Source organism: Cnephaeus nilssonii, assembly GCF_951640355.1.
Source record: "Cnephaeus nilssonii genome assembly, chromosome: 5".
NCBI lineage: Eukaryota > Metazoa > Chordata > Mammalia > Chiroptera > Vespertilionidae > Cnephaeus > Cnephaeus nilssonii.
Genome location: NC_137076.1, coordinates 18,983,952 through 19,004,960, shown reverse-complemented (window position 1 = coordinate 19,004,960; position 21,009 = coordinate 18,983,952). Strand labels below are relative to the sequence as shown.

General features: G+C 59.7%; 2 protein-coding genes across 5 annotated transcripts; one reads left to right on the top strand and one right to left on the bottom strand.

Moving 5' to 3' along the window:
- Positions 1 to 88: 88 nt before the first annotated feature.
- ANO8 (anoctamin 8) lies at positions 89 to 11,358 on the bottom strand. 2 transcript variants are annotated; one of them, XM_079772465.1, is made up of 18 exons: positions 10,974 to 11,358; positions 10,111 to 10,221; positions 9,853 to 9,985; positions 9,535 to 9,673; positions 9,342 to 9,438; positions 8,597 to 8,713; positions 8,382 to 8,509; positions 8,122 to 8,283; positions 7,648 to 7,800; positions 7,407 to 7,533; positions 7,245 to 7,300; positions 7,088 to 7,162; positions 5,494 to 6,300; positions 5,082 to 5,273; positions 4,830 to 4,961; positions 4,611 to 4,721; positions 3,211 to 3,874; positions 89 to 2,398 (listed from the first exon to the last, which is right to left on the bottom strand). In XM_079772465.1, exons 1-18 carry the CDS (start codon positions 11,077 to 11,079, stop codon positions 2,040 to 2,042), a joined length of 3,669 nt encoding a protein of 1,222 aa, XP_079628591.1. In that variant the 5' UTR covers positions 11,080 to 11,358; the 3' UTR covers positions 89 to 2,039. The 2 variants fall into 2 exon arrangements, with proteins under 2 accessions (XP_079628591.1, XP_079628592.1); XM_079772466.1 differs by having other exon boundaries at positions 7,714 to 7,800.
- Positions 11,359 to 13,865: 2,507 nt separating this feature from the next.
- Positions 13,866 to 17,857, top strand: GTPBP3 (GTP binding protein 3, mitochondrial). 3 transcript variants are annotated; one of them, XM_079772476.1, is made up of 9 exons: positions 13,892 to 13,989; positions 14,318 to 14,565; positions 14,668 to 14,754; positions 14,843 to 15,045; positions 15,226 to 15,298; positions 15,392 to 15,535; positions 15,698 to 15,863; positions 16,146 to 16,424; positions 16,604 to 17,853. In XM_079772476.1, exons 1-9 carry the CDS (start codon positions 13,937 to 13,939, stop codon positions 16,827 to 16,829), a joined length of 1,479 nt encoding a protein of 492 aa, XP_079628602.1. In that variant the 5' UTR covers positions 13,892 to 13,936; the 3' UTR covers positions 16,830 to 17,853. The 3 variants fall into 3 exon arrangements, with proteins under 3 accessions (XP_079628601.1, XP_079628600.1, XP_079628602.1); XM_079772475.1 differs by lacking the exon at positions 16,146 to 16,424 and having other exon boundaries at positions 13,866 to 13,989; positions 16,604 to 17,857; XM_079772474.1 differs by having other exon boundaries at positions 13,866 to 13,989; positions 15,226 to 15,535; positions 16,604 to 17,856.
- The last annotated feature ends 3,152 nt before the right edge of the window (positions 17,858 to 21,009 follow it).

Below are 21,009 nucleotides of genomic sequence, written 5' to 3'. Positions count from 1 at the left end.
TCCATCATCACCAAGAGGAGCCAAGAGTGGCCCCAGGACCAGCTGGATCCTCTTGTGGGCTTGCTGCGGCCATCTTGCTCAGAGCCAAGACCTGCCTGGACCCACCCTTCTGCTTTACCTGCCAAGTGTCCCCGAGGATCAGGACACCCCTCAAAGACAGTCCACACCACCAAGGACAGAGCTGTGGTGGATCCCACACCCAGGACATTTGACAAGCAGGGTGGCACTGTGGAGACAGCCCAGGCGGCCTGGTTTCATGAGCCCCTGGCTCCAAGAGAAGGCACACGGAGTGCAGAGGAACATAGGGGCATTCAGGCTCCAGGCAGGTTTGAGGTCCTGAACACTGGGCCCAGGACCCCGGGGAAGGCTACTTCTCCCACCTCCAGCCTTGAGTGGGGGCTGTGGTATTAGAGGGTGGTGAGGGGTTGGGCCATGGAGCTGGAGGGGGTGCGTGCCCCAGATTATTCTCATGGAGGATAGATTGCTTGCGCTTGGGCTGTCCAGCACCAGGTTCCAGGGTAGGCCACTCAGTTGTGCCATGGGGCCAAGGGGTTTTGCTTCCCAGTTCTGGGCGGTGTGCATACCCTGGGCTCAGTGTTGGGTCCCTGTGGTCACAGGGCAGGTGCTCAGGAAATGCAAACTTGATGGTTTGTGCAGAGGTGGCTGAGTCCCTGGAAGCGCTCTGACCCGCTAGGAATCCCGGTCCAGGGGCTGGTCTGACCATGGGCAGGCAGGTGGCATTGCTGTTAGTGACTGAGAAGCTGTCGGGACATTAGCTTCAAAGCCTTGGGGTGGGGCAGAGCAGGAGCAGGCAGACCCACACCCTCGCCTACTTGGCCCTGGTTCCCCTTTGTGTCTTGCTATCCATAGTGGGGGTCCCACAGCCATTCTCCACCCAGATCTCTTGGGTGTAGGCTCCTTAGCTGCCCACTCCTGCCTTTAGGTCCCTCCTTACAGTGCTCCCTCAAACACCAAACTCTGCCTTCCCACACCTCTGTGCCTTTGCACAGGCTGATCTGCCTCCAGTGAACCCCGATTTCTTTCATGTCCCTCCACAGTGCCCCTTCCTCACACTGGCTTCCCCAGCTCTGGGGTGGGGCCCATTTAGGCTCCAAGACTTTGGACGTAAGGAGGCTTGGAGAGGCCACATCTATCCCTGATCACACAGGGAAGTCCCAGTGACTTGGGTCTAACAGCCATTCTGCAGTGGGACATCCTAGCCACTCCCCAACTCCACTGTCTGTCCAGGGATCTCTGAAGTGCACCATCCCCTGAACATTTCACCTCGGGAGCAAGGTGCCTCCCGATTTTCATGCCCCAAGTTCTTTCCGCTGCCCCTGGCTCCTCAAATGGCAGCCTGGGAGGTAGGTGTACCAGGAAGTGCAGCAGATAAAGGGGACAGTATCACCCCTGTCACCCTACAGGGCTGCAGCTAACTCAGGACCCAGGCCTGGCACCCAAACAGCTGAGTTGTTTCAGCTCTTTGTGATTTCTTCCTTTGTTTAGGAGGCTAAAGACACAGCAGGCTTGAGGCTCAGTAGCTCCTCCCAGTGGCCTGGAGTCAGCTCCAAATCTGGGCCATCTCAGAGGTGGTACAGTTGGGAGTTTTTCATGTGGCCTCCAGACCCAGTTCTTAGGAGGCGGCACCAAGGTTACAAGATAGGAGGAACATCCACCTCAGGCTCACCAGGCCCCAAGAGTCAGTGTCAACCTCAAGTCACTGGGCCCTGTGAACCCCATTTCCATTGCTCTGTCCTCAGGCACTGTTGAAATATACTTTTTATTGCATTTCTGCCGTTTTACAAAAATATGACAAAATAAATTAAAAACAAATAAATAATTGCCTGCTCTGTGTGTTTTCTGTTGTGTGTGTGTGGGGGTTCATTTCCCCCATCCTAGTCAAAAGGAAAACGGCAGATAGGGGGGCTAGGCCCTCGCCCCAGGAGGAGCCCAAGGGAGCCAAAGCATGTTTTCTGGGCTGTGGCCGCCCATTGGTGACTGCTATTGCATGAGAATAGGAAGGCAGGGCTCCAGGCCAGCTAGTGCCAGCCACTGGGCCAGCACACAGCCTGGGGGCTGGGAGAGGCTGAGGGGGACTCGGGGGGCTCGGAGGATGGTGGCAGAGGCAGAGGTGCAAGGCTGTAGAAGCTGGTGTCTCCTGGCAGGGGCTGGGGAGCGGGCGGGGGCCCAGCCAGGGCACAGGGCGGGCACTCTGCATTGGTGGCAGGGGCCTGGCGGGGGGCAGTGCCTTCGCCCCCACAGCCCCAAGGCCCATCCCACTGCCAACAGCTGGCGGGCGGTGTCGGGGGCCTGGGCAGAAGCGTTGGCGTTGATGGCACGGGGCTTCGGCTGCTGCGGGTGCGAAGGGCTGCGGTGCCCACTGGGGCCAGCGCTGTCCCTGCGGAGGTGAGAGGGGCTGTTCCGGAGAATGCCGCCCCGTGGTCACTGGACCCCACTCAGGGCCCTGCCTGCACTCCCTCCCAACTTCTAGGCACATCAGGGCCTTATTGCTTCTGGTCAATTTTGGGGTTTATCCCCTGCCTGCAGCACTGTGCCTTTCCCCTCTGGGGAGAGTCAGTCTGAGGAAGTCCCTTGACTTCAGACCTAAGTCCCCGGTCCTGCAACTTCCACCTCTTGGGCTCCCTAGGTGCTGGACTCCTGGCTGGGGTTGGGACAAGTGAGGTGAGAGGGGCCAGGGGTGAGGCCTGGGCCTCTGCTCAGCCTGTGGCTGCAGCCTGTGGCCAAGCTGGCCAAGCTCCCTGGTTGGGCAGCCTCAGGCCCTGCATCCAGGAAGGCCTCCTCCAACACTGGGCTTCAGGGTGGGGACTTGCATAGAGGCCTGGGGGATCCAGTCCCCCCAGTTAGCTGGGTGTAGAGACTTCTGGGGGGCAGGAAAGGCTGGGCCGGGTGGTGAAGGGGCCTCCCTCATCTCTGCTGGAGCTTGGCAGGCCGGGTGCCCAGGGAAGGCACCAGGACAGGGGCTTTGGCATCCCTCCCTGGGGTGGGGAGGGTCAGGCACAGGGCTCCAGGCACTGGAGGGTCCTGGAGACTGAGCGGTCTTTTCTGAGGGGCTTTTAGATCCAGGTCCCCAACCGGGATCAGAGGCCGGGCCGCCTGTGTCCCCTTCAGCCCCACTCCCCAGGCCTGGCTTCCCCACCATATCCCCAAATCCCAGCCCAGAGTCCCCACCCCCGAGTTAAAGCTTGTGACCTGAGCCTTCCTCTTCCGGCCGGAGGACATCTGGCTCCTCAGCTGCAGCCTCGTCTGCTGGCCCACAGCGCTGGGCCCGGCCACCGCCACCGCCAGGGGTGCCTTCCAACCGGACCTGCCCGCCCACCCCGTTGGCCCCGGCCTCAGCCCGGGCTCCACTGCCAAAGGGGAAGAGCTTGCTGGCGTGGAAGGCCTTGGGTGGCGAGTGGCTGCGCTCGGGGTCCCGCCGGGTCTCCGGTGACTTGAGGAACTTGAGGAAGGCCGGCAGGCGGGTATCGCTGCCTGTGGGTGACTGAGCAGGGGTTGGCCGCGTCGCGGGGCCGGGCCCAGCGCCTGCTATTGAGGATGTGGCCCCTGAGGACAAAAACTTGCCCTGCAGCGGGATGATCTGCTTCAGCTTCATGACATTGTTGGGTGCCAGCAAGGACCCTGGGCGCTTGGGCCGCTCGGAACCGTGGCCACCCACCCCGCTGCCCTTGGCCTTGGCTGAGGCCTTCTCAGGGGCAGCGGGGTCCAGCCCGGAGCCCTCAGCCCGGCTCTCCTCCCGGCTGCTGGTGTCCCGCTCCCGCCGGGTGTGGTGCTCTGTGTGGCGCTGGCGCTCCTCCTCCTCCCTCCGCTTCCGCTGCTGCTGCTGGTAACGGTGCTGGGCCTGGCGCTCGTGTCTCTGTGGGCAGAGGGGGCATTAGAGGGACTGGGAAGGGCGGGCGTGTGAGCTCTCTGCAGAAGTGGGGAAAGGTCTAAACACTGATTGGGTGCTCATTGCACCTCTTGACCCACACCAGTGCTTCCTGAAAATTGAGGGGAGATAAAGAACATTTCCTGGCCACCAACTGTCTCCACCCATGTGCCAGACACCGTCGTATTAATTGGGAGAGTATCAACACATACTGGGCCTCAGCGGTCTTCTGCTTTCTGGAAAACCAGCCGAGACAGAGCTGTGACAGGCACAGACCAGAGTCCACACTGGCCAGTCCACTTGCCACAGGAGGCTTCTGCAGTGTCAATTCAGGTGTGTGTTGGCCACCTGTTCTGGGGGGCCACATGGGCAGCATCGACACAGGACACTTCTATCACCACGGAGGGCTCTGTGGATTGGTCCTGGAGAGCTCCGAGGGCTGACACCCACGAGCTCATTTCTGAGGAATGCGGCAGAGGCTGGGCTTCCAGGAAGCATCGGCGGGTCCCTGATCCTGAACGAGCTGGCGGTGACTGCATGCTCAGAGGGCCAGCCCTGTGCTGGGTGCCTCCGGGCTGCCAGAAGGGATCGGGTCCATTTGGAGTGCTAATTCTTACCCCGGGCTCTGCACACTTGCCTTCCTGCTAAGGCCATGGCCACCAGCCAGGCAAGGAGATGGCCCAATGAGCGGAGGAGGTGTACAGCCCAGCCCCATCCCGAGTACCTTGAAGGCCTCCCGGCGCTGGTATTCGAGCTTGGCCATCTCCTCGGCCACCCACCCTGGGATGTCAGGGATGGCCACGTGGATGAGGTACTTGAGAAGCAGAGCGAAGTGCTGAGGCAACAAAGGAGGAGGTTGGAGGCGGCAGGCTCAGGGGTGCCTGCCATCCGCCCAGCTTCCTTGTCCGGCCGCCCGGCTTCCTCACCTGGCCCCCAGCCCTACCTCAAGCACCACCACGGACACGATGGCCGCCTCGGGGCTGAGCCAGGGGAAGAGGCGCTGCAGCTGCCCACACTGGCCGATGAGATAGCAGTTGACTATGATCGCCAGGACACCCATGGCCTCCATCACCTTCTGCGGGGGGACACGGTGGGGCTCAGGCGGGGTCAGCCCTCCTCTCTGGGCCTTGTGCTCCTTCCCGGTGCACCCCGTCTCCCTGTGCACCTCAGCTTGGAGCCCTTGGCCCTCCCACACCTGCCACTGGCCGATGCTCTCGACCCGCTGCCCAAAGGGCCGCTGCAGCCCCGTGCACAGCTTGAGGGCATCGCTGCGGATCTCAATGAGGTTGTTGACCAGGGCGCACAGCGCAGCCAGGGGGAAGGCAGACGAGAAGAGCACGACGTAGCCAAACTGCACGAACATCTCCTGGTAGTCCTGGAACGTGTCCTGCGGGCGGGCGCCTACTCAGACCAGGACACTTCCTCCCTTCGACTACCTTTCTCTGTCAAGACCGCCTCCCTTAGATTATCCCATAGGGACCCAGAGCCTCCCCACTGGCAGGCTCCTGCTTACATCAAGGGCCCCGTTATTTCCCCGAACCTCCACCATCAGACTGTGTGCCCGCCCCTCTGAGGGCCCTGCCGCCACCCTCAGACACCTGCCTTACCTCGTACTTCTTCATACAGCTCTCGAGCTCAGCCTGGGTGAGCTGGGGTGAGTGTTCCTCCTCGGGCGGGTCGATCCAAGAGGACCGATTCTGCCGCCGCTGCTTCTGGGCCAAGTTGCCTGAGCCGGTCTCCAGCTCTGGGCCCCCATCTGGCCCCTGGTCACGGCCCTCACCCCCAGCCCGGCGGAGCAGGACAGCTGGGGGCTCCCGCTCAGGGCTGCCAGGTGCCCCCTCCACCTCATCCTCCTCCTCGGCTAAGGTGAACACGCCCGGCTCCAGCCCCTTCTCTACCATTGTGGGGCTCCCCTCCTCCAGGAGGGCCTCTGGACTTGGGCCTGGCCGGTGACGCCTGACCCCCCGCTCAGCAAAGCTGACCTTCTTTAGACGGAGCCCGCAGTCCAGGTCGCCCTCCTCACCTTCTTCCTCGTCCTCATCTTCCTCCTCCTCCTCCTCCTCCTCTTCCTCCTCCTCCTTGCCCCCTCTCAACCCATTCCCTCCCTCCCCACCTTCCCCCGTGGGCCGCCGTTCCACTATGGCCTCTTCCTCCTCCTCTGGTGCCCCGCAGCCCCCACTGAGACACCTGCGGCGCCCTCTGCCACCACTGCCGCCGCCGCCTTCTTCGGCCTGGGGTTCAAGGTGGTAGGGTGCAGGGCGCCGAAGGCTGAGCAGGCCAAGCAGGGCCTGGGCCAGCTCCCAAGCGGCCTGCAGGCTGAGCTCGCCTCGGCCCAGCCGCCGGTACAGGTGTGGCTGCAGGACCTCGCGCACATTCTGAAGAAACTGGCGGGTGATCAGCAAAGTGGCCAGCATCTGGAGGCAGGAAAGGGGCGAAGAGAGCATGCGTGGGGAGCAGGCAGGGCCCTGGGCACCAGGATAGGCCACTGGGATGGGGCCCCCACCCTCCCAGAGCACATTTCCAGACACCCCTCCCACCCCCTGAACCCAGTTCCTAACTCCACCCTTTTGGAAGACCCTGGACACAGAGTCCCCAGCCTCTGCAGCCTCTATCACTGTTCACCTGCCACCAATCACAGCCCGACCAGCCACAGTGCTCCTGGCCCGCCTTGCTGAGGGCTCAGGGCTGCCCTGCGTACAGCACCACCTGGGAGCTCAGCCACTGCCCAGGCCTTGTGGGGCTGCCATCTGCACCACGCCAGGGGGGCCCCATCCCCTCGTAGCATGCACCCTCAGCTTGTCGTGAGGCCCCCAGCACAGCCACACTGCCTGCCCCAGCGAGGCCCTCGGGCTCGCCACCTGCCCATACTTTGGCCTGGGCCAGGTGCAGGAGGCCCCGGAGGGAGAGGAGGAGCAGGTGGAACTGCAGGGCCACGAGCGGGGCCAGCACTGCCCGGAGCTGCCGCTCGAGGCTCTGGGACAGGGACAGGACGAGCAGGAGCTGTGGAGGGACCGACGGACAAGCAAACAGACAGATGGGGGGTGACCGGCAGAGAGGACAAACAGATGGACGGATGGACAGAGAGGAGAAAAGGATGGAGGATGGGGGAGGGGCTGGAGAGCCCATGGACCCCTTGGGCCAGGCACGGCCCCCCCGTTGGCCTCCATGGGGGCAGGGCACTGCCTTCAGCCAGGGTCTCACCTCTTTCAGGCGCTCCATGTCCTTGAGGTAGAAGCCAATGTAGAAGAGGCTCAGGTAGGAATTGATGAACTGGAACTGTGGGAAGCAGGCAGTGGTCACCCTGCTGTCCCGTGTCCCCAGGAGTCCTGCCGTGCCCCGCCTGTTGGCTGCCACTCACCAGAACAACCTTGATAATGAGGTGCTTCTCATAGGCGCTCTCCAGCCGGTAATTCTCTGGGGGTCAAAGGGGCGAGTAAAGGGGCGGCCTGGGGTGCCTGTGGGGATGGGGGACCTTCCTCCCAGGGGCTGGGCAGCAGGGACCTCCCCTCAAAGAGCATACCCATGTCATTGAGCCATATGGCAAGTTTCTTGTAGCCCTCCGCACTTATGCTGACCAGCAGGGCCAGCATGACCTTGGGCAGGAACCGGGCAAGGCGGGGCAGCCCCTTCACACTCAGCACCAGCTCCTGCAGGGGGAGGGGGTTCATGGATCACCCTGGCAGCTGGGCTAGGCTCAGGCTGGACCTGGGCAGGTGGTCACCAGATCCAGGCTGGGGCTAGGGCTGGGGACCCGAGATCACCTGCAACTGGAAACAGCCAAGCATGAGCAGGAACACGCAGGCCAGGCAGGTGAGGCACAAGGGGACACTCACAAACAGCTGGAAGAACAGCCGCTTCCACGGTGGGTAGTAGAACTCCTCGGCCCGTGTCACCGGGCTGATGCGCCGCACACCCTGGTGGAGGGCAGGGGCCACGCCCAGCTTGGAGGCAGGGGGGCTGCCCCTGACCCCCCACCCTTACCCGTCCTCTGAAGTCAATTTCCCTCCAACATGCCCTTGCTTTCCCGGCACCCCTACCTGATGCCTCCTTCCCAGTCTCTGGAACCCAATTTCCCACCTTTCTCCTCTGAGTATGCAGGTGTCCCCCCAACCCCCGTCGGCACACCCTTTTTGAGGCTGTAGCTGGATTTCACGGTTCCTGTCTTTGCTCCTACAGTGCTTCCTGCCTCCAACTCCCATTCTTGGAGACCTGGGACTCAGCAACTTCTGACTGACCCTGAACTGGGGTCGTGGCTCCTCCACGGCTTCCCCTGGTGAGTCCAGAGTCCCCCACTTGTAGGCCAGCTCTGCCCCCCTCCGTTTCCACTCCTCCAAGAACAGTGTTGACCAGACCACGTTGAACAGGGCAAAGACCACGCAGGATACATCCTGGCTTGTCTGGGGGTGGCAAAGAGGATCCAGCTGTTATCCAGGCTGGCTCAGGAAGGAGGGTGTCTCAGTGCCCCAGCCCACCACGCCTAGCCCACGCCCAGCACCTGATCGGCTTCTGTGAACGTGTACAGGACGGAGCCGAACACGGCTGGATATACCATCGCCGACGTGTAGAAGCCCAGCCAGGCAAAGTACATGGCAATCTTCACACCAAAATAGTCGCAGATCTCATCTGCAGGGGTGGGCGGGTGGGAAGGGGTTCCCGGTCAGCCCTGCCCTCCTCCTGGGACTCCTGCACACCCCCTGGCCCAGGCCACACCTAGGGGCTGGTTTTCACACACAGCCTGCACCCATGACTTCATGAGGCGGTTCAGGATGCGCTGCTCATGGACCGGGAACACTTGCTGGATGATCCCACGGGCCGCCAGCTCAGGGACTGTTGGGAGACAAGAATGGTGACCCTTGGCCCTCTGCCTGTGCCTGGCCACACCCCTTTGGCCGAAACCCAAGTTTTCACGGCTTTTTGCCTGCTCTTAAACCTGCAGAGGCTCTTCCCAGGGGAGGAGTTCTGGGGGGACGGAATATCTGGTTTTCCTCCAGAATTTGGGAGGTGCAGGCACAGGTGGGAAAGGGTGCAGGAAACCTAGAAAGGTGGGGGTCCCAGCGGGGAACCATGTTTTTTAATAAAGCCACCTCGGTTCATTACTTTGTATGGCTGAGGAATGGTGCCAAGTTGGCATCAGAAGGTGGACTTGCAGTGGCTGGTTTCCTGGAGTGGAAACTGAGGCCCAGGGCCACACAGCACAGTGTCCAAGAGTGTGCTGTCCATGGTCCTGCCGCTCCCTTATTCCAGACCCAGAAAAGGTTCCCGTGGAACTGCCACCTGGAGGATAAGCCCCACCCTTGGCTGAGGCCGGGATCCTTCAGCTCCTCTGGCCAGGCCCCACCCAACTCTCTGCTAGCCCAATTGTTGTACCTAGGCCCCGCCCTCCTGCGGTGATAGGCTGTCTTCTAAGAGACCCACCCAACTCCCCACACGTGGGAGTGGGCCCCGCCTCACTCACTGATTGGCTGGTCCTCCAGGAAACGCACGTTGTGCAGAGCCTCACCCTGCTTGGCTCGCAGGTTCTGAAGCCAGAAACGGATGATGCTCTGTCGCTCCTGCAGGGGACAGGGCGTGAGTACAGCGAGTAACAGCGAGTCACGCCTGCAGGCTAGGGATGTGCAGGAGGTGCGCTGGGGGCCGAGCTGGCGCACCTGGGAGGTGAAGAAGCGTAGCTCACTCTCCACATTCTCGTAGATGAAGTCCTCCTCGCAGGAGAAGCCGCGGGTGCCCCCGCCAAACTCTGCCTTCACTGCTTTCCGCAGACCCAGCTCGTCGGCCCCTCGGAGTAGGCTGCAGGAAGTCAGGGGAGCGGGTCACGGGGAGACCCTGGCTGGCTATCCTGGAGGGAGGGATGGCGCCCCTGGCAGCCGCCCGAGTCAAACACAGAACGGCGGGGCCTTGTAGTTGGTGCTTGGAAGGGCAGGGAGCGGGGTGTCAGGGCCGGCGAGAGGCCGGGGACAGGGACTCGCCTCTCATACGTGGCGGTGACGAAGAAGGCATAGGCACGCGTGTGACGGTGGTGGCGGACTTGCACGATGAGCTCAGGGATGCCCACGCGGATGTGGTTCAGCAGCCACAGCAGCGTATGGTCATCCGTCGTATCTGCCAAGGGTTGCAAGGACTGAGGAGTCTTGCCAGGATGGGTCTGAGGTCGCTTACAGACTCCCACTCAGGGGAGCCAGACTCAGGGAGCCCCGTCTGAGCACCGTGCGGGTGGGCACGGGTACCTGGGAAGGTCATCAGCACGTCGCAGTTCTCCGTGGGCACAGTCTTCATCCACGCCTTGTGGGACACCAGGTACCGACCCGCTTGCAAGAGCCGCTTCCCAAAAAGCTTATCTGGGGGAGGCAGGCCGTCCAGGCCGCGGTCAGGCCACTTCTGGACCAGGAGCCTGGCCTCCAGCCCTTGCCCCTGCTCACACACTCACCAGGGCTCCTGGGCACTCAGCCTGGCTTTCAAGGCCCAGCAAGCTCTGGACTTGGCTTGTTTCCTTCAAGTCCTTGCACCAGCGGAACCCTCCTCCAGGAATGCCCTTCCCCCAGACCCTCTCTTACAAATCTTACTCATTCTTGAGGCCCAGATCCGCCTCCAACACCACAATGGATCGGGCAGCTTACTCGCAGCCCTGAGCGCCTCACCCTATTATGTCAACGAGTCTTCACAGCTGGGTGTGATTCTTACCCCCATTTCACAGGTAGGGAAACCGAGGTCCAAAGCATTTAAATCACGCGCCCAAGGTCACACAGCGGAGCTGGGGTTCGAACCCAGAACTGTATGATTCTATACCCTTTGCGGAGAGGAACTCTCAAGCACCGCCCTGCCTGGCCCCAATCGGTAGCCCAAGGGGTGACGGGCCTCAGCCTCCAGTCTGGGCTCTAGGAGGGGCGTGTCCGGGTCTCTGCGCTGGGACCCCCGCCCGCTGCACGGTTCTGGTCGCGCCCGCCCTGCCGCAGCCGCAGTACCAGGAGGAGCCGGCCCCTCGACTGAACTCCAGACGGGAGACAGCTGACCCCAATTCCCCTCCCCGTCCGGCCGCCGCGCGCAGACCAGGCACCTGCAACCCTGACGGATGCAGCCGCCGCACACCTACCCAGAACTCCGGACGCCGGAGCTGCAGGCTCGCCCTCTGGCGGGGGCCTCTTGCCGCGCTCGCCCTCCAGGGACGTACCCCCAGTGCCAGAGGTAGCTTCGGCCATAGCGAGGGCAGCGCAGGGCAGGGCAAGTCAGCGGCTGCAGACTGCCGGGACGCCGAGGGTCCGCGGGCACATGGGGCCGGTGCAGCTCCAGAGCGCCCCAGAGGAGGAGACAAAGGCCGCGCCCGCCCGCCCGCGCCGGCTGCGTCTCCGCGTGCCCGAACGCTGCTTCTCGTCCCCGCCCGCGCCGAACCTTGCCTCTCCTGCTCGGTCCCGCGCACGTCGCTCTCGGATTCTCAATTCCGCCCTAGTTGTTTTCTGGGTTTCGTTCTCGCCCGCCCACCTCACGTTCTGGTGCTCGTTCCCGCCCGCACCGCACCGAAGGTGCATTCCCCTTCTGGTCCCCGCCCGCTCCGGATTCTGGGTCTCGTCTCCGCCCGCTCCGGATTCTCCTCCTGAGTTTCCCCATGTGAAGAGGCGCGTTTGGAATCTGAGATGGGAGTGATTCGAATAGAACAATACATTAAGCGGGGGAGGCCTGGTCTGGGGAGATTCCGGGTAACAATAACTTTAACTACCACAGCAGGAATGTGAATAATCATAGCAGGTCCTGTCTCAGCCCTTAGCCCTGCCCTAGAACACTGCCCAGGACGCCCTTCACCCCCTCTTTCTTCAGTCCACCCGTGCATCCACCAGGATGTAACCGTCTCAGGAAGGACTGGATCGAGTTGCCAGTTTAGCAAATGAAAACACAGTCCTCCCAGTTAGTTAGATATGTTATTCTAAAAAATAAAAGGCCTTTCAAAGTGAGAAGCAAAAAGCATTTATTTGAGATCAATAAGAAGAGCTATTTGGGATGGGCTGATGAGGGCAGAAGTCCAAACAGTGTTGCAATTAGGAAACAAAGGCAATGGGTATTAAGAAAGAGGAAGCGAACAATTACATCGACAGCAGGAAGGCGTTTCTATTGGTGCAGATCACAGTGACGTTAACTCTAAACAATGTTTTAAAATTTCAGTCCCGCAGTCATAATACCCTTCTTATCTTTGCAAACAGTTCTTCAGAAAATAAGTTTGCTTAGACCCAGTCCAAAGATTGTTTTGCCCTGTTTTAACATTCCAAAGGTTTGAGGCATAAGACATGCGAAGCAGTTCCTTTGGGATGGCAGCTTCTGCTCCATTTTATTTATTTTTTTCTTTTTTAAAAAAAAAAAAATTTTTTTTATTGACTTCAGAGAGGAAGGGAAAGGGAGAGAGAGAAACATCAATGATAAGAGAGAATCATCCATCAGCTGTCTCCTGTCTCCTGCATGCCCCCTATGGGAATCCAACCTGCACCCCCTGGATGTGCCCTGACCGGAATCAAACCGCGACCTCCTGGTTCATAGGTTAACACTCAGCCACTGAGCAACACCAGCTGGGCTTTTGTCTTTTTGTTTGTTTTAGTTAAAAAAATTTTTATTTTTGTTTGTTTTCTTTCTTTTTTTCTGCTCCATTTAAAAGCGAGTCCGTTTATATTACTTTTTTAAAATAAAATTGATGAGCGAGAGAGGAAGGAACATCCATTTGCTGTTCCACTCATTTATGCATTCATTGGTGGCTTCTTGTATATGCGCTGACCAGGGATAAAACCCGCAACCTTGGACTATGGGGGCAAGGCTCTAACCAACTGAGTTACCAGGCCAGAGCGGTTTATATTCCTTTTTACAAATGTGGATTTCAGATAAACGAATAAATCTTTAGTACGTCCCAAATATTACATGGGACACAACATTATTCATTGTTTATCTGAAATTCACATTTAACTGGGCGTCCTGTATTTTGTCTGGCACCCAGACTCCTGCCCATCCTGAGCTGCCTCCTCCCTTAGAGAGAGCCCAGCGAGGGCAGGTGTCTGTTCCGGGTCTCAGAATGCACACAGTAGACGCTTGATGTATACTTGTGACAGATGGAGCAACTCAGAGACAGCGAATGCATTGTTAGTCCCTTTTCTACAAAGTTAAAAGTTGAGCAGGGCGGGGCGTGGGAGAAAAGAGAACTCTAGCCTTTCCGACCGATTCTTTCCCAAATGCAGGTGCTCTGCCCGCCCGCTCCATCCAAGAACCGAAGAATTGGCCATGAGAAAGCGTCCCCGAGACCCCGCCCATCCAGTGCCAGGAACTCCACCATCAGCTCTTTATTCTGCTACGATCCCACGTTCTAGGTTAACCTGAAAGTAATCGCGAGACTCACGTTTCTGGCTTTCGATGGGGGAGGAGGGGACGGGGGTCCAGAGGCAGAAGACTTTCAGCTCTGCAGGAGCAGGCCTGGGCCGGGAGGGGGGGGCCGGGGGGGCTGTGCTGGGGGTTCCAGGAGGCGACCTTGGAGCTAGGCCCCGAGGATGAATTTGTCAAATGAGGAAGGATATTGGAGGCCGAGGGAGCAGCAGGAGAGAGAACTGGGAAGGGATGCCAACCTGGAGAGCCCCGGGAAAACAAGTGGGCATCTTCCCGGAAGATTTGCCCAGCGCCGGAACTATCCCCCTGGGCCTCTGAAATGCTCTTGCTTCACCTAATGCTACGGAGTAGCTTGATAGAGAAACGGGATTCGAACTCTCACCTGTGTAATTCCTGCCCGCGTTCCTCCCACCCCTCATTTCCGGTATTTCGGATGCCGGCAGCTCTAGGATCTGAAAAATTCTGTCTAGTGTTGCCAGGGGAAACGATTTCGCTGCAACCCCACGTGCAGGCCCCGCCTCTTTCCCAGGCACCAGCCAATAGAAACGCAGATCTTCAGTGGTTGGACGGTATGTCTGTTAAGGGGCCCAATGGTAGCTGCGAATCCTTGAGCACTTGACCGTCTCGCCGCGGACTGGGCGGGGCCTCCTGTCTGGACTCGCAACCTCTAGGCTGGGCAGGCGGGCTGGTCGCTGCTGGGAATCCATGTGGCGGGGGCTCTGGACCCTGGTAGCCCGGGCGGCACGTGGGCCTCGCAGGTGGGATGACCGGGGGAAGGGGTGTGTCTGCGTGGGGCGTTGCTTGGGCTGCAAGTCCTCTCCGTGGGGCTTGGGGGCTCAGTTCCCTGCGGCAGAGCCAACCTTTCGAGTTCTTCCAAGCCCCCATCTCCTCCGCCCCCTGCCGCAGTCACCTGGCCTCAGGGTCCTCCATCCGGTCACCCTCTGGCCTCAGGCCCTCCGGGCTCCACCCCCCCAGCCGCAGAGCCTGCTTCCACTTGGGGCATTTCTCCACCGTGGAACCCTCGATCCAACTGCCTGCTGTGCGGCAGAGCCTCCGCGGTGCACTGACTCTCCTCTCCTGTCCCAGACCGTGCGCGCGCCAGGGCAGCGGCGCCCGGGCTCCTGGGTCCGGGGCCACCATTTTCGCGCTGAGCTCTGGCCAAGGCCGCTGTGGCATCGCGGTGATCCGGACCAGCGGTCCTGCCAGCGGGCACGCCCTCCGGAGCTTGACTGCACCCCGGGAGTTGCCCCGCGCCCGCAGCGCCAGCCTGCGCCTGCTCACCGACCCCCGCTCCGGGGAGCCGCTGGACCGCGCCTTAGTGCTCTGGTTCCCAGGTGAGGGTCTTCGGACCCCGAGCCTCCCGTAGCTCCCATGACCCCGTAAACCACCCCAGGCGGTTGCCCAGGCTATATGCCCTTCCCTCCTCCCCACACCAGGTCCCCACAGTTTCACGGGTGAGGACTGTGCGGAGTTCCACGTGCATGGAGGCCCGGCAGTGGTGAGTGGCGTCCTGCAGGCCCTGGGTGAGTCTTCAGCCTTGGGTTCGAGGTCTGGCCCTGCCAGTGGGCCTGGGTGGGGGCCAGGGTCTCAGCACCCGCGACCGTCCCGCAGGCAGGGTGCCAGGGCTGCGGCCTGCGGAGGCGGGTGAGTTCACCAGGCGGGCCTTTGCCCACGGGAAGCTGAGCTTGACTGAGGTGGAGGGGCTGGCGGATCTGATCCATGCGGAAACGGAGGCGCAGCGGCGGCAGGCCCTGAGGCAGCTGGACGGGGAGCTGGGGCAGCTCTGCAGTGGCTGGGCAGAGACGCTCACTAAGGCAAGTCCCCGTCTGCCCGTTCTCTGCCTCAGAGATCCCCGTCTGCCCACCCCCTGTATGAGAGCTTCTGGTCTATGAACCTCCAATCTGATCCCCTAAGTCAGGCTGGACCTGGGCAAATTGGGGGGGGCTGGGGGATAGGTTCCTGGGTGATAACACCGCATACCGCCCCTCCCCCAGGCTCTGGCCCATGTGGAGGCCTATATCGACTTTGGGGAGGATGACAACCTGGAGGAGGGCATCCTGGAGCAAGGTGTGTTTGCCTGGGGGTCACGGGTGGGGACACCGGGCATTTCAGTCCCTAGAAGCCCCCGCATCCCTCCTCTCGGCTTTCTTTCATCCACAGCCGACAGCCAAGTGCGAGAGCTGGAGGTGGCACTGGACACACATCTTCGAGATGCGAGGCGCGGGCAGAGGCTGCGCTCAGGGGCGCACGTAGTGGTCACGGGACCCCCCAACGCGGGCAAGAGCAGCCTAGTAAACCTACTCAGTGCGTGGGAGGTGGGCCGGGGCGGGGCCTGAGCTGTTCAGGTGTGGGGAAGGGCCAGGGAGGATCAAAGCTCTCGCCTGCCAGGGACTGGAGCTTGGGAGAGGGGCTCCGTTGTCTTCACTGACTTCCGCCCCTTTCTCTGACTCCCCTTCCCCTCCCCAGGCCGGAAGCCAGTGTCCATCGTGTCCCCAGAGCCGGGGACCACCCGTGACGTGCTGGAGACCCCCGTAGACCTGGCCGGGTTCCCAGCGCTCCTGAGCGACACGGCAGGGTTGCGGGAGGGTCAGGGGCCGGTGGAGCAGGAGGGTGTGCGGCGCGCCCGAGAGAGGTGGGTGGGCGGGCAGACAGGGTGGTGGACAGGGAAATGTGGCCTTCCTTTCCCTGTTGTATTTATTATTCTTTCTTCTTGAATCATAAATTTAACTGGGGACTCTGTGATCTGGGGAGAGCAGCCCTTAGATTTTGGCCTCTGCCCACATGTTCTGCTCCACCCCTGACACTCAGCTCCATCCCTACCCCCAATGCTCTGCCCCGCCCCCACGCTCAGCCCAATTCCCGAAATTGCTGTGCTCTGGGCTCACTTCTCAGCTGGTTCTCCCTGCTCCTCCAGGCTGGAGCAGGCTGACCTCATCCTGGCCGTGCTGGACGCCTCTGACCTGGCCTCTCCATCCAGCTGCAACTTCCTGGACACGGTGGTCACCCCCGCGATAGCTCGGAGCCCCAATGGGAACAGCCAGCGCCTCTTGCTGGTGCTGAACAAGTCAGACCTGCTGCCCCCTGGGGGTCCAGACCTCAGCCCTGAGCTGCCCCCCCACCTGCTGCTGTCCTGCCTGACTGGGGCGGGGCTGGACGGCCTCCTGGAGGCACTGAGGAAGGAGCTGGCTGCAGTGTGAGCCTCGCCTTGCCCACCCCACAGCCTCTACCCACGTTCAAGGGGATGCTGAGCCTCGGCTCTGGGCACATGCCTGCCTGCAGGCTCCGTTTCTGTCTCTGCAGAATGAGTGTGCTCATCCCCCTCGGAGCGGTGGTTATAAAGCTAAGAGAGACCATGTTCTTTGTCCCTTGCAGGTGCGGGGACCCATCCACTGGCCCACCACTTCTGACGCGGGCAAGGCACCAACATCACCTGCAGGCTTGCCTGGATGCCCTGGGTCACTACAGGCGAGCTACAGATGTGGCCCTGGCCGCCGAGGCACTGCGCGTGGCCCGGGGACACCTGGCCCGCCTCCACGGTGGAGGGGGCACCGAGGAGATCCTGGACATCATCTTCCGGGACTTCTGCGTGGGCAAATGAGGGGACCGCTGCAGCTGGAGCCAGGCTGGATGGACACCCAGGAGCCTGGAGACATCTGGGAATGGCTTAGGCCAGTGACGGGCAACCTTCTGAGCCTGGTGTGTCAAACTTCGCCAAAAAACTGAGCGTAACTCGGGTAGTGTGTCACTTTGAGGAAAAAACTAACTCCAAGACTCTAGTCGCAAATGTTTCATCCTCAGGAGCAGCAAATGTTTCATCCTCGGCATGCGGCTGCATGTCATCAGAAATGGCTATGCGTGTCAGTGCTGACACGCGTGTCATAGGTTCGCCATCACTGGCCTAGGCCAAGCGAGGTTTTCACTTCCTTGGGGAAGAACTTGACGGCAGAACATGAGTGAGCTCCCTATTGCTGATGGTGACCACGCTCTGCTGGCCAGATTCCCCCACGGGGACCTGCTGGGTTCAGGCCCTGGAGTGGGGCTGAGCAGAGGTCCTTTGGGCACCTGATCCTGTGGGACTAGCAGTGAGGGTTAGGAGGGAGTTAGGAGAGTCTCAGGGGTCTTTTTTCATAGTTTTAATGTATTTTGTAAAAAACCAAAGGAAAAAATCTCAGGTGATCCGGAAACGTGGAAATCTCTCCCCCACCGCCGCTGGTGTCACAGCATAACTGTGTCCTTCTAGAACTTTCTTTGAGTGTTTGTATACTTGTGAATGCACCTGTAAAACATGTTTTATCTTGTATATTCTACAAACACTGCGTGTTTATTGCTCTGCAAGCTGTCATCCTTTTTTAATATTAATCTTGGAACTTTGTCTCTTAAAAGTGAATTGCAAAATCCTGGGGGCCCTACTTCCTTTCCAAGATTATTCGTCTCTGTCGATTGATTGATTGATTGATTCCTTTGCTCATTTAGTGAATATTTACCAAGCACCCTCTATGGTCTAGAGTTGTACACATCATTTTACCGGATCTTCATAACAGCACAATGCAGTGGGCCGTTCTAACGATGAGGAAACCGACTCGGAATAGTGGGTGTGGTGGAGGTCCCAGCTTTGGGATTTGCACATAGGTCTGTGCGACTCTGAGTTTACTGTGGGCCTTCGGTGCAACAGGCTGAGTGCAGGGTGCTGGGAACGTGGACAGAAGCAAGCAAGCGTCACCTCTCCCCTTGTTAGAGATCTAGCTCCTTCCAGTGAGGTCTGATGGCTGCTGTGTGACCTGGGATGTGACCTGGTTAGGGACCGGTGGGGTGAGTTCCAGGAAGGCCTCAGAGGGAGGCCTTTTATTCTGGGACTTTAGGAGGGCCTGCTATGGTGCTGACAAACCAGCAGAGGGCGCCTTGCTCTAACAAGGAGGTGCCTGGCCGTCCTCTAGGGTTCTCGGGATGCAGGCTTCTACACCCCTCTGGCGGTTTACAAATAGTCACCTCTCCCTGCCAGAGGCGGGAACTGAGTTTCAAATAGGGTCAGGATCGTTTCCAGAATCAGAAAAAGCCCACCTTCGGTAGCTGAAGATACAATCGCTCAGCTTCCAGGGGGCAGGCGAGCAGCGGCTGGGAGCTGTCCAGGGCCCACAAAGGGTAGGAGCGGGTCTTTAGGAGGCGCCCACCACCCAGCCCCGTGTCCTCGCGGACTTCATAGCAATATGTCACTGTTGATGGATTCCGTTGCTTATTCAGCAGCTGGGATCGCTCTGAACGGGGCGCTCCTGGAGGGAAAGGGTTACTGAGAGCTGAGTCCACGGATATTACTGGTACGCCCATTTTTCAGAAAAGCAATTGATGCCCAGAGAAGAAAAGCAATAATGTAGGTCCAGTGGGGGTACTCATGTCATGCATGGGGAGGGTCTGGAGGGCTCCCAGGAAGGGTGAGCATGGTCCAGATGGGGCGGGAGGCGCTCGGGGCAGGATGCCTGGAGCCCCCGCCTGCCTCCCCCTAGGCCCTGGCACAGGGCTGGACCAAGGTCCTTGGCTACAGTCCCTTTTTTCCAAGAAGGGTGAGGTGGTTTGTGGGAAGCAGCCATGGGGGTTATTTATAGAGGTCACAGGAAATCCCCAAAGAGTCAGAACCTCACCCGGCGGCTGGACCACAGGGTCAGGGAGGGGGTCTGCCAATTGCTCCCGACTGGCACTCCGTCCCCGCCCCTCCCCAGAGAGCCACCAAGCCTGGGTGAGTCAGCGCTACAGGATCGGAGCCAGAAAGAGTGAGGGGTGGGCTGGGGCGGCCCCAGGGGAAGTGAGGGCTGCACCTGGGCATCCAGGAGAGCTGCCTGGAGGTGGAACCTCGGGGCTGGGCCTTGGAGGGAAAAGAACTTGTCCGGCAAGAAAAGGCATTCCAGTCTGAGGGCACAGCACACCTTACAATGAAGCGTCAGTGAGTCTGGTCAGAGAATGAAATGTGCAGGGCAGCTGGAGGCCAGGGCGCATTGCACAAGGGGGGCGGGGGCACAAGAGAGCTGGGGAACTGGACTTGGTGCTCCAGTAATGGGGAGCCATGGAGGGTGTCAGGAGAGGGATGTGGTCAGATCCCATGATGGAAAGATCTCTCTGGACCAGCCCCGGGGCCATATCGGAGGCAGAGGCTGAGGTCCAGGTGTTGGAGGACTGAGCCAGGGATGGGTATGGGGACTGGCTGGAGGGGAGACATCCTGGGATGCTCTGAATGGGAGAGACCAGCCAAGAGTTACAGACCTGTACCCAGGAGTCCAGAGGGTTTAGAATGATTGTATCGCACTCATTTCTGAGATGAGAAAGTGGAGGCTGAGAGGGACTGAGCCAAAGTTTGAATCAGGGGTATCTGGCTCCAGAACCCACACTTACGGCTGCTGGGACTGGCCAGAGTCAGCAGGCCGCCACCTCAGGCTGCTCAGGCAGTAGACTCAGGTCCTTGGAGCCTCCAGACGGGTCTGTCTGGGCGGCCTGGCCTGGCTCCCCCCCCTGCCCGGACTTGGCAGGGCGGGTTGGGGGGCAGCCGAGTGTTTCCTGCGGCAGCTGTCTCTCTCACCCGCATTTCCGCATCCAGGAAGTATCGCTCCTTTGTCCCTCCAGACTTGCCTGCCCGAAGCGTGTGTTCAGCCCTGGCTCCTCATGACTCATCCCCCCTCCCTGTCCTGGGTCCCAGGGGATGGGCTGGGAGGGAATCAAGGTGGGGGGAGGGGCGGGGACAAACTGAGATTCTAGATCACAATTTTAGGTTGTTTTTCTGTCAGTGGCATTTGCTTTTTTGTTTTCCCCCCTGGAGTTTTTACATTTCGGAGAAAAGACCCCAGAAATAGGGTAACTGAGTCAAAGGGTTGGTGCATCTTTACTTTGATTAAATATCGCCACCCTGCCCAGGCCGCTTTGGTCAGTGGATAGAGCAGATAGACCTTTGCAAAGGTCCCAGGCTGGTTTCTGACCAAGGGCACAGGCCCGGGTTGCGGGCTTGATCCCCAGTAGGGGGTGTGCAGGAGGCAGCCAATCAGTGTTTCTCTCTCATCATTGATGTTTCTCTCTCCCTTTCCTTTCCTCTCTGAAATCAATAATAATATATTTATATATCTCACCACACTAATTTCCAGGAGGACTATGGCGATATTTTCCTTCCTATCAGTCCTGTAGGAAAATGCCCTTTTCTTTAAGTCTTCACCAGCAGCAGGTATGATGGCTGTGAGCCATTCCCAGTCTCCTGGATGGAATGTGATGTCCCTGTTTCTCTAACGTGCTTTGCCCCGCGGCCCGCCAGGTTGGTGGTCATGGAGTGGAAGTGCTCCCAAAGCCGGCTGCTGTCCTCTCCGGCATCCCATCTCGCCACAAACAACAAAACAAAACAAAACAAATGTCCTGAGACTTTTGTGATTTTGTTCCTGGAATAATTTTGGCAAGGAGGAGTTCCTGCCATTCAGGACAGGCGGTGGTAACCTCCGCAGAGCATTATCGTCAAGACTTGGGGGAATCTTTGCAAATGTAGAAAAAGGAAAGCTACAAAGGGATCATCTGCATTGTAAGAAACTGCTTGGTAAAGAGCTGCTGATTTAGAGACACAAAATTAGGCCGGCTGGTGTGGCTCAGTGGTTGAGTGTCGACCCATGAACCAGTTCCATTCTGGGAGGTTACAGTTCCATTCTGGGTCAGGGTACATGCCCGGGTTGCTGGCTCAGTCCCTGGTGGGGGCTGTGCAGGAGGCAGCCTGATCAATGATTCTCTCTCATCAACACCTCTTTCTCTCTCTCTCTCTTCCT

Coding starts and splice junctions, on each gene's coding strand:
- GTPBP3 (XM_079772474.1), top strand. CDS start 13,937: ATGTGGCGGGGGCTCTGGACCCTGGTAGCCCGGGCGGCACGTGGGCCT. Junction 13,990..14,317: donor GCGGCACGTGGGCCTCGCAG/GTGGGATGACCG, acceptor CTCCTGTCCCAG/ACCGTGCGCGCGCCAGGGCA. Junction 14,566..14,667: donor CTTAGTGCTCTGGTTCCCAG/GTGAGGGTCTTC, acceptor TCCCCACACCAG/GTCCCCACAGTTTCACGGGT.
- ANO8 (XM_079772465.1), bottom strand. CDS start 11,079: ATGGCCGAAGCTACCTCTGGCACTGGGGGTACGTCCCTGGAGGGCGAG. Junction 9,674..9,852: donor GTCACCGCCACGTATGAGAG/GCGAGTCCCTGT, acceptor GACTTCCTGCAG/CCTACTCCGAGGGGCCGACG. Junction 6,301..7,087: donor ACATGGAGCGCCTGAAAGAG/GTGAGACCCTGG, acceptor TCCTGCCTCCAG/ATGCTGGCCACTTTGCTGAT.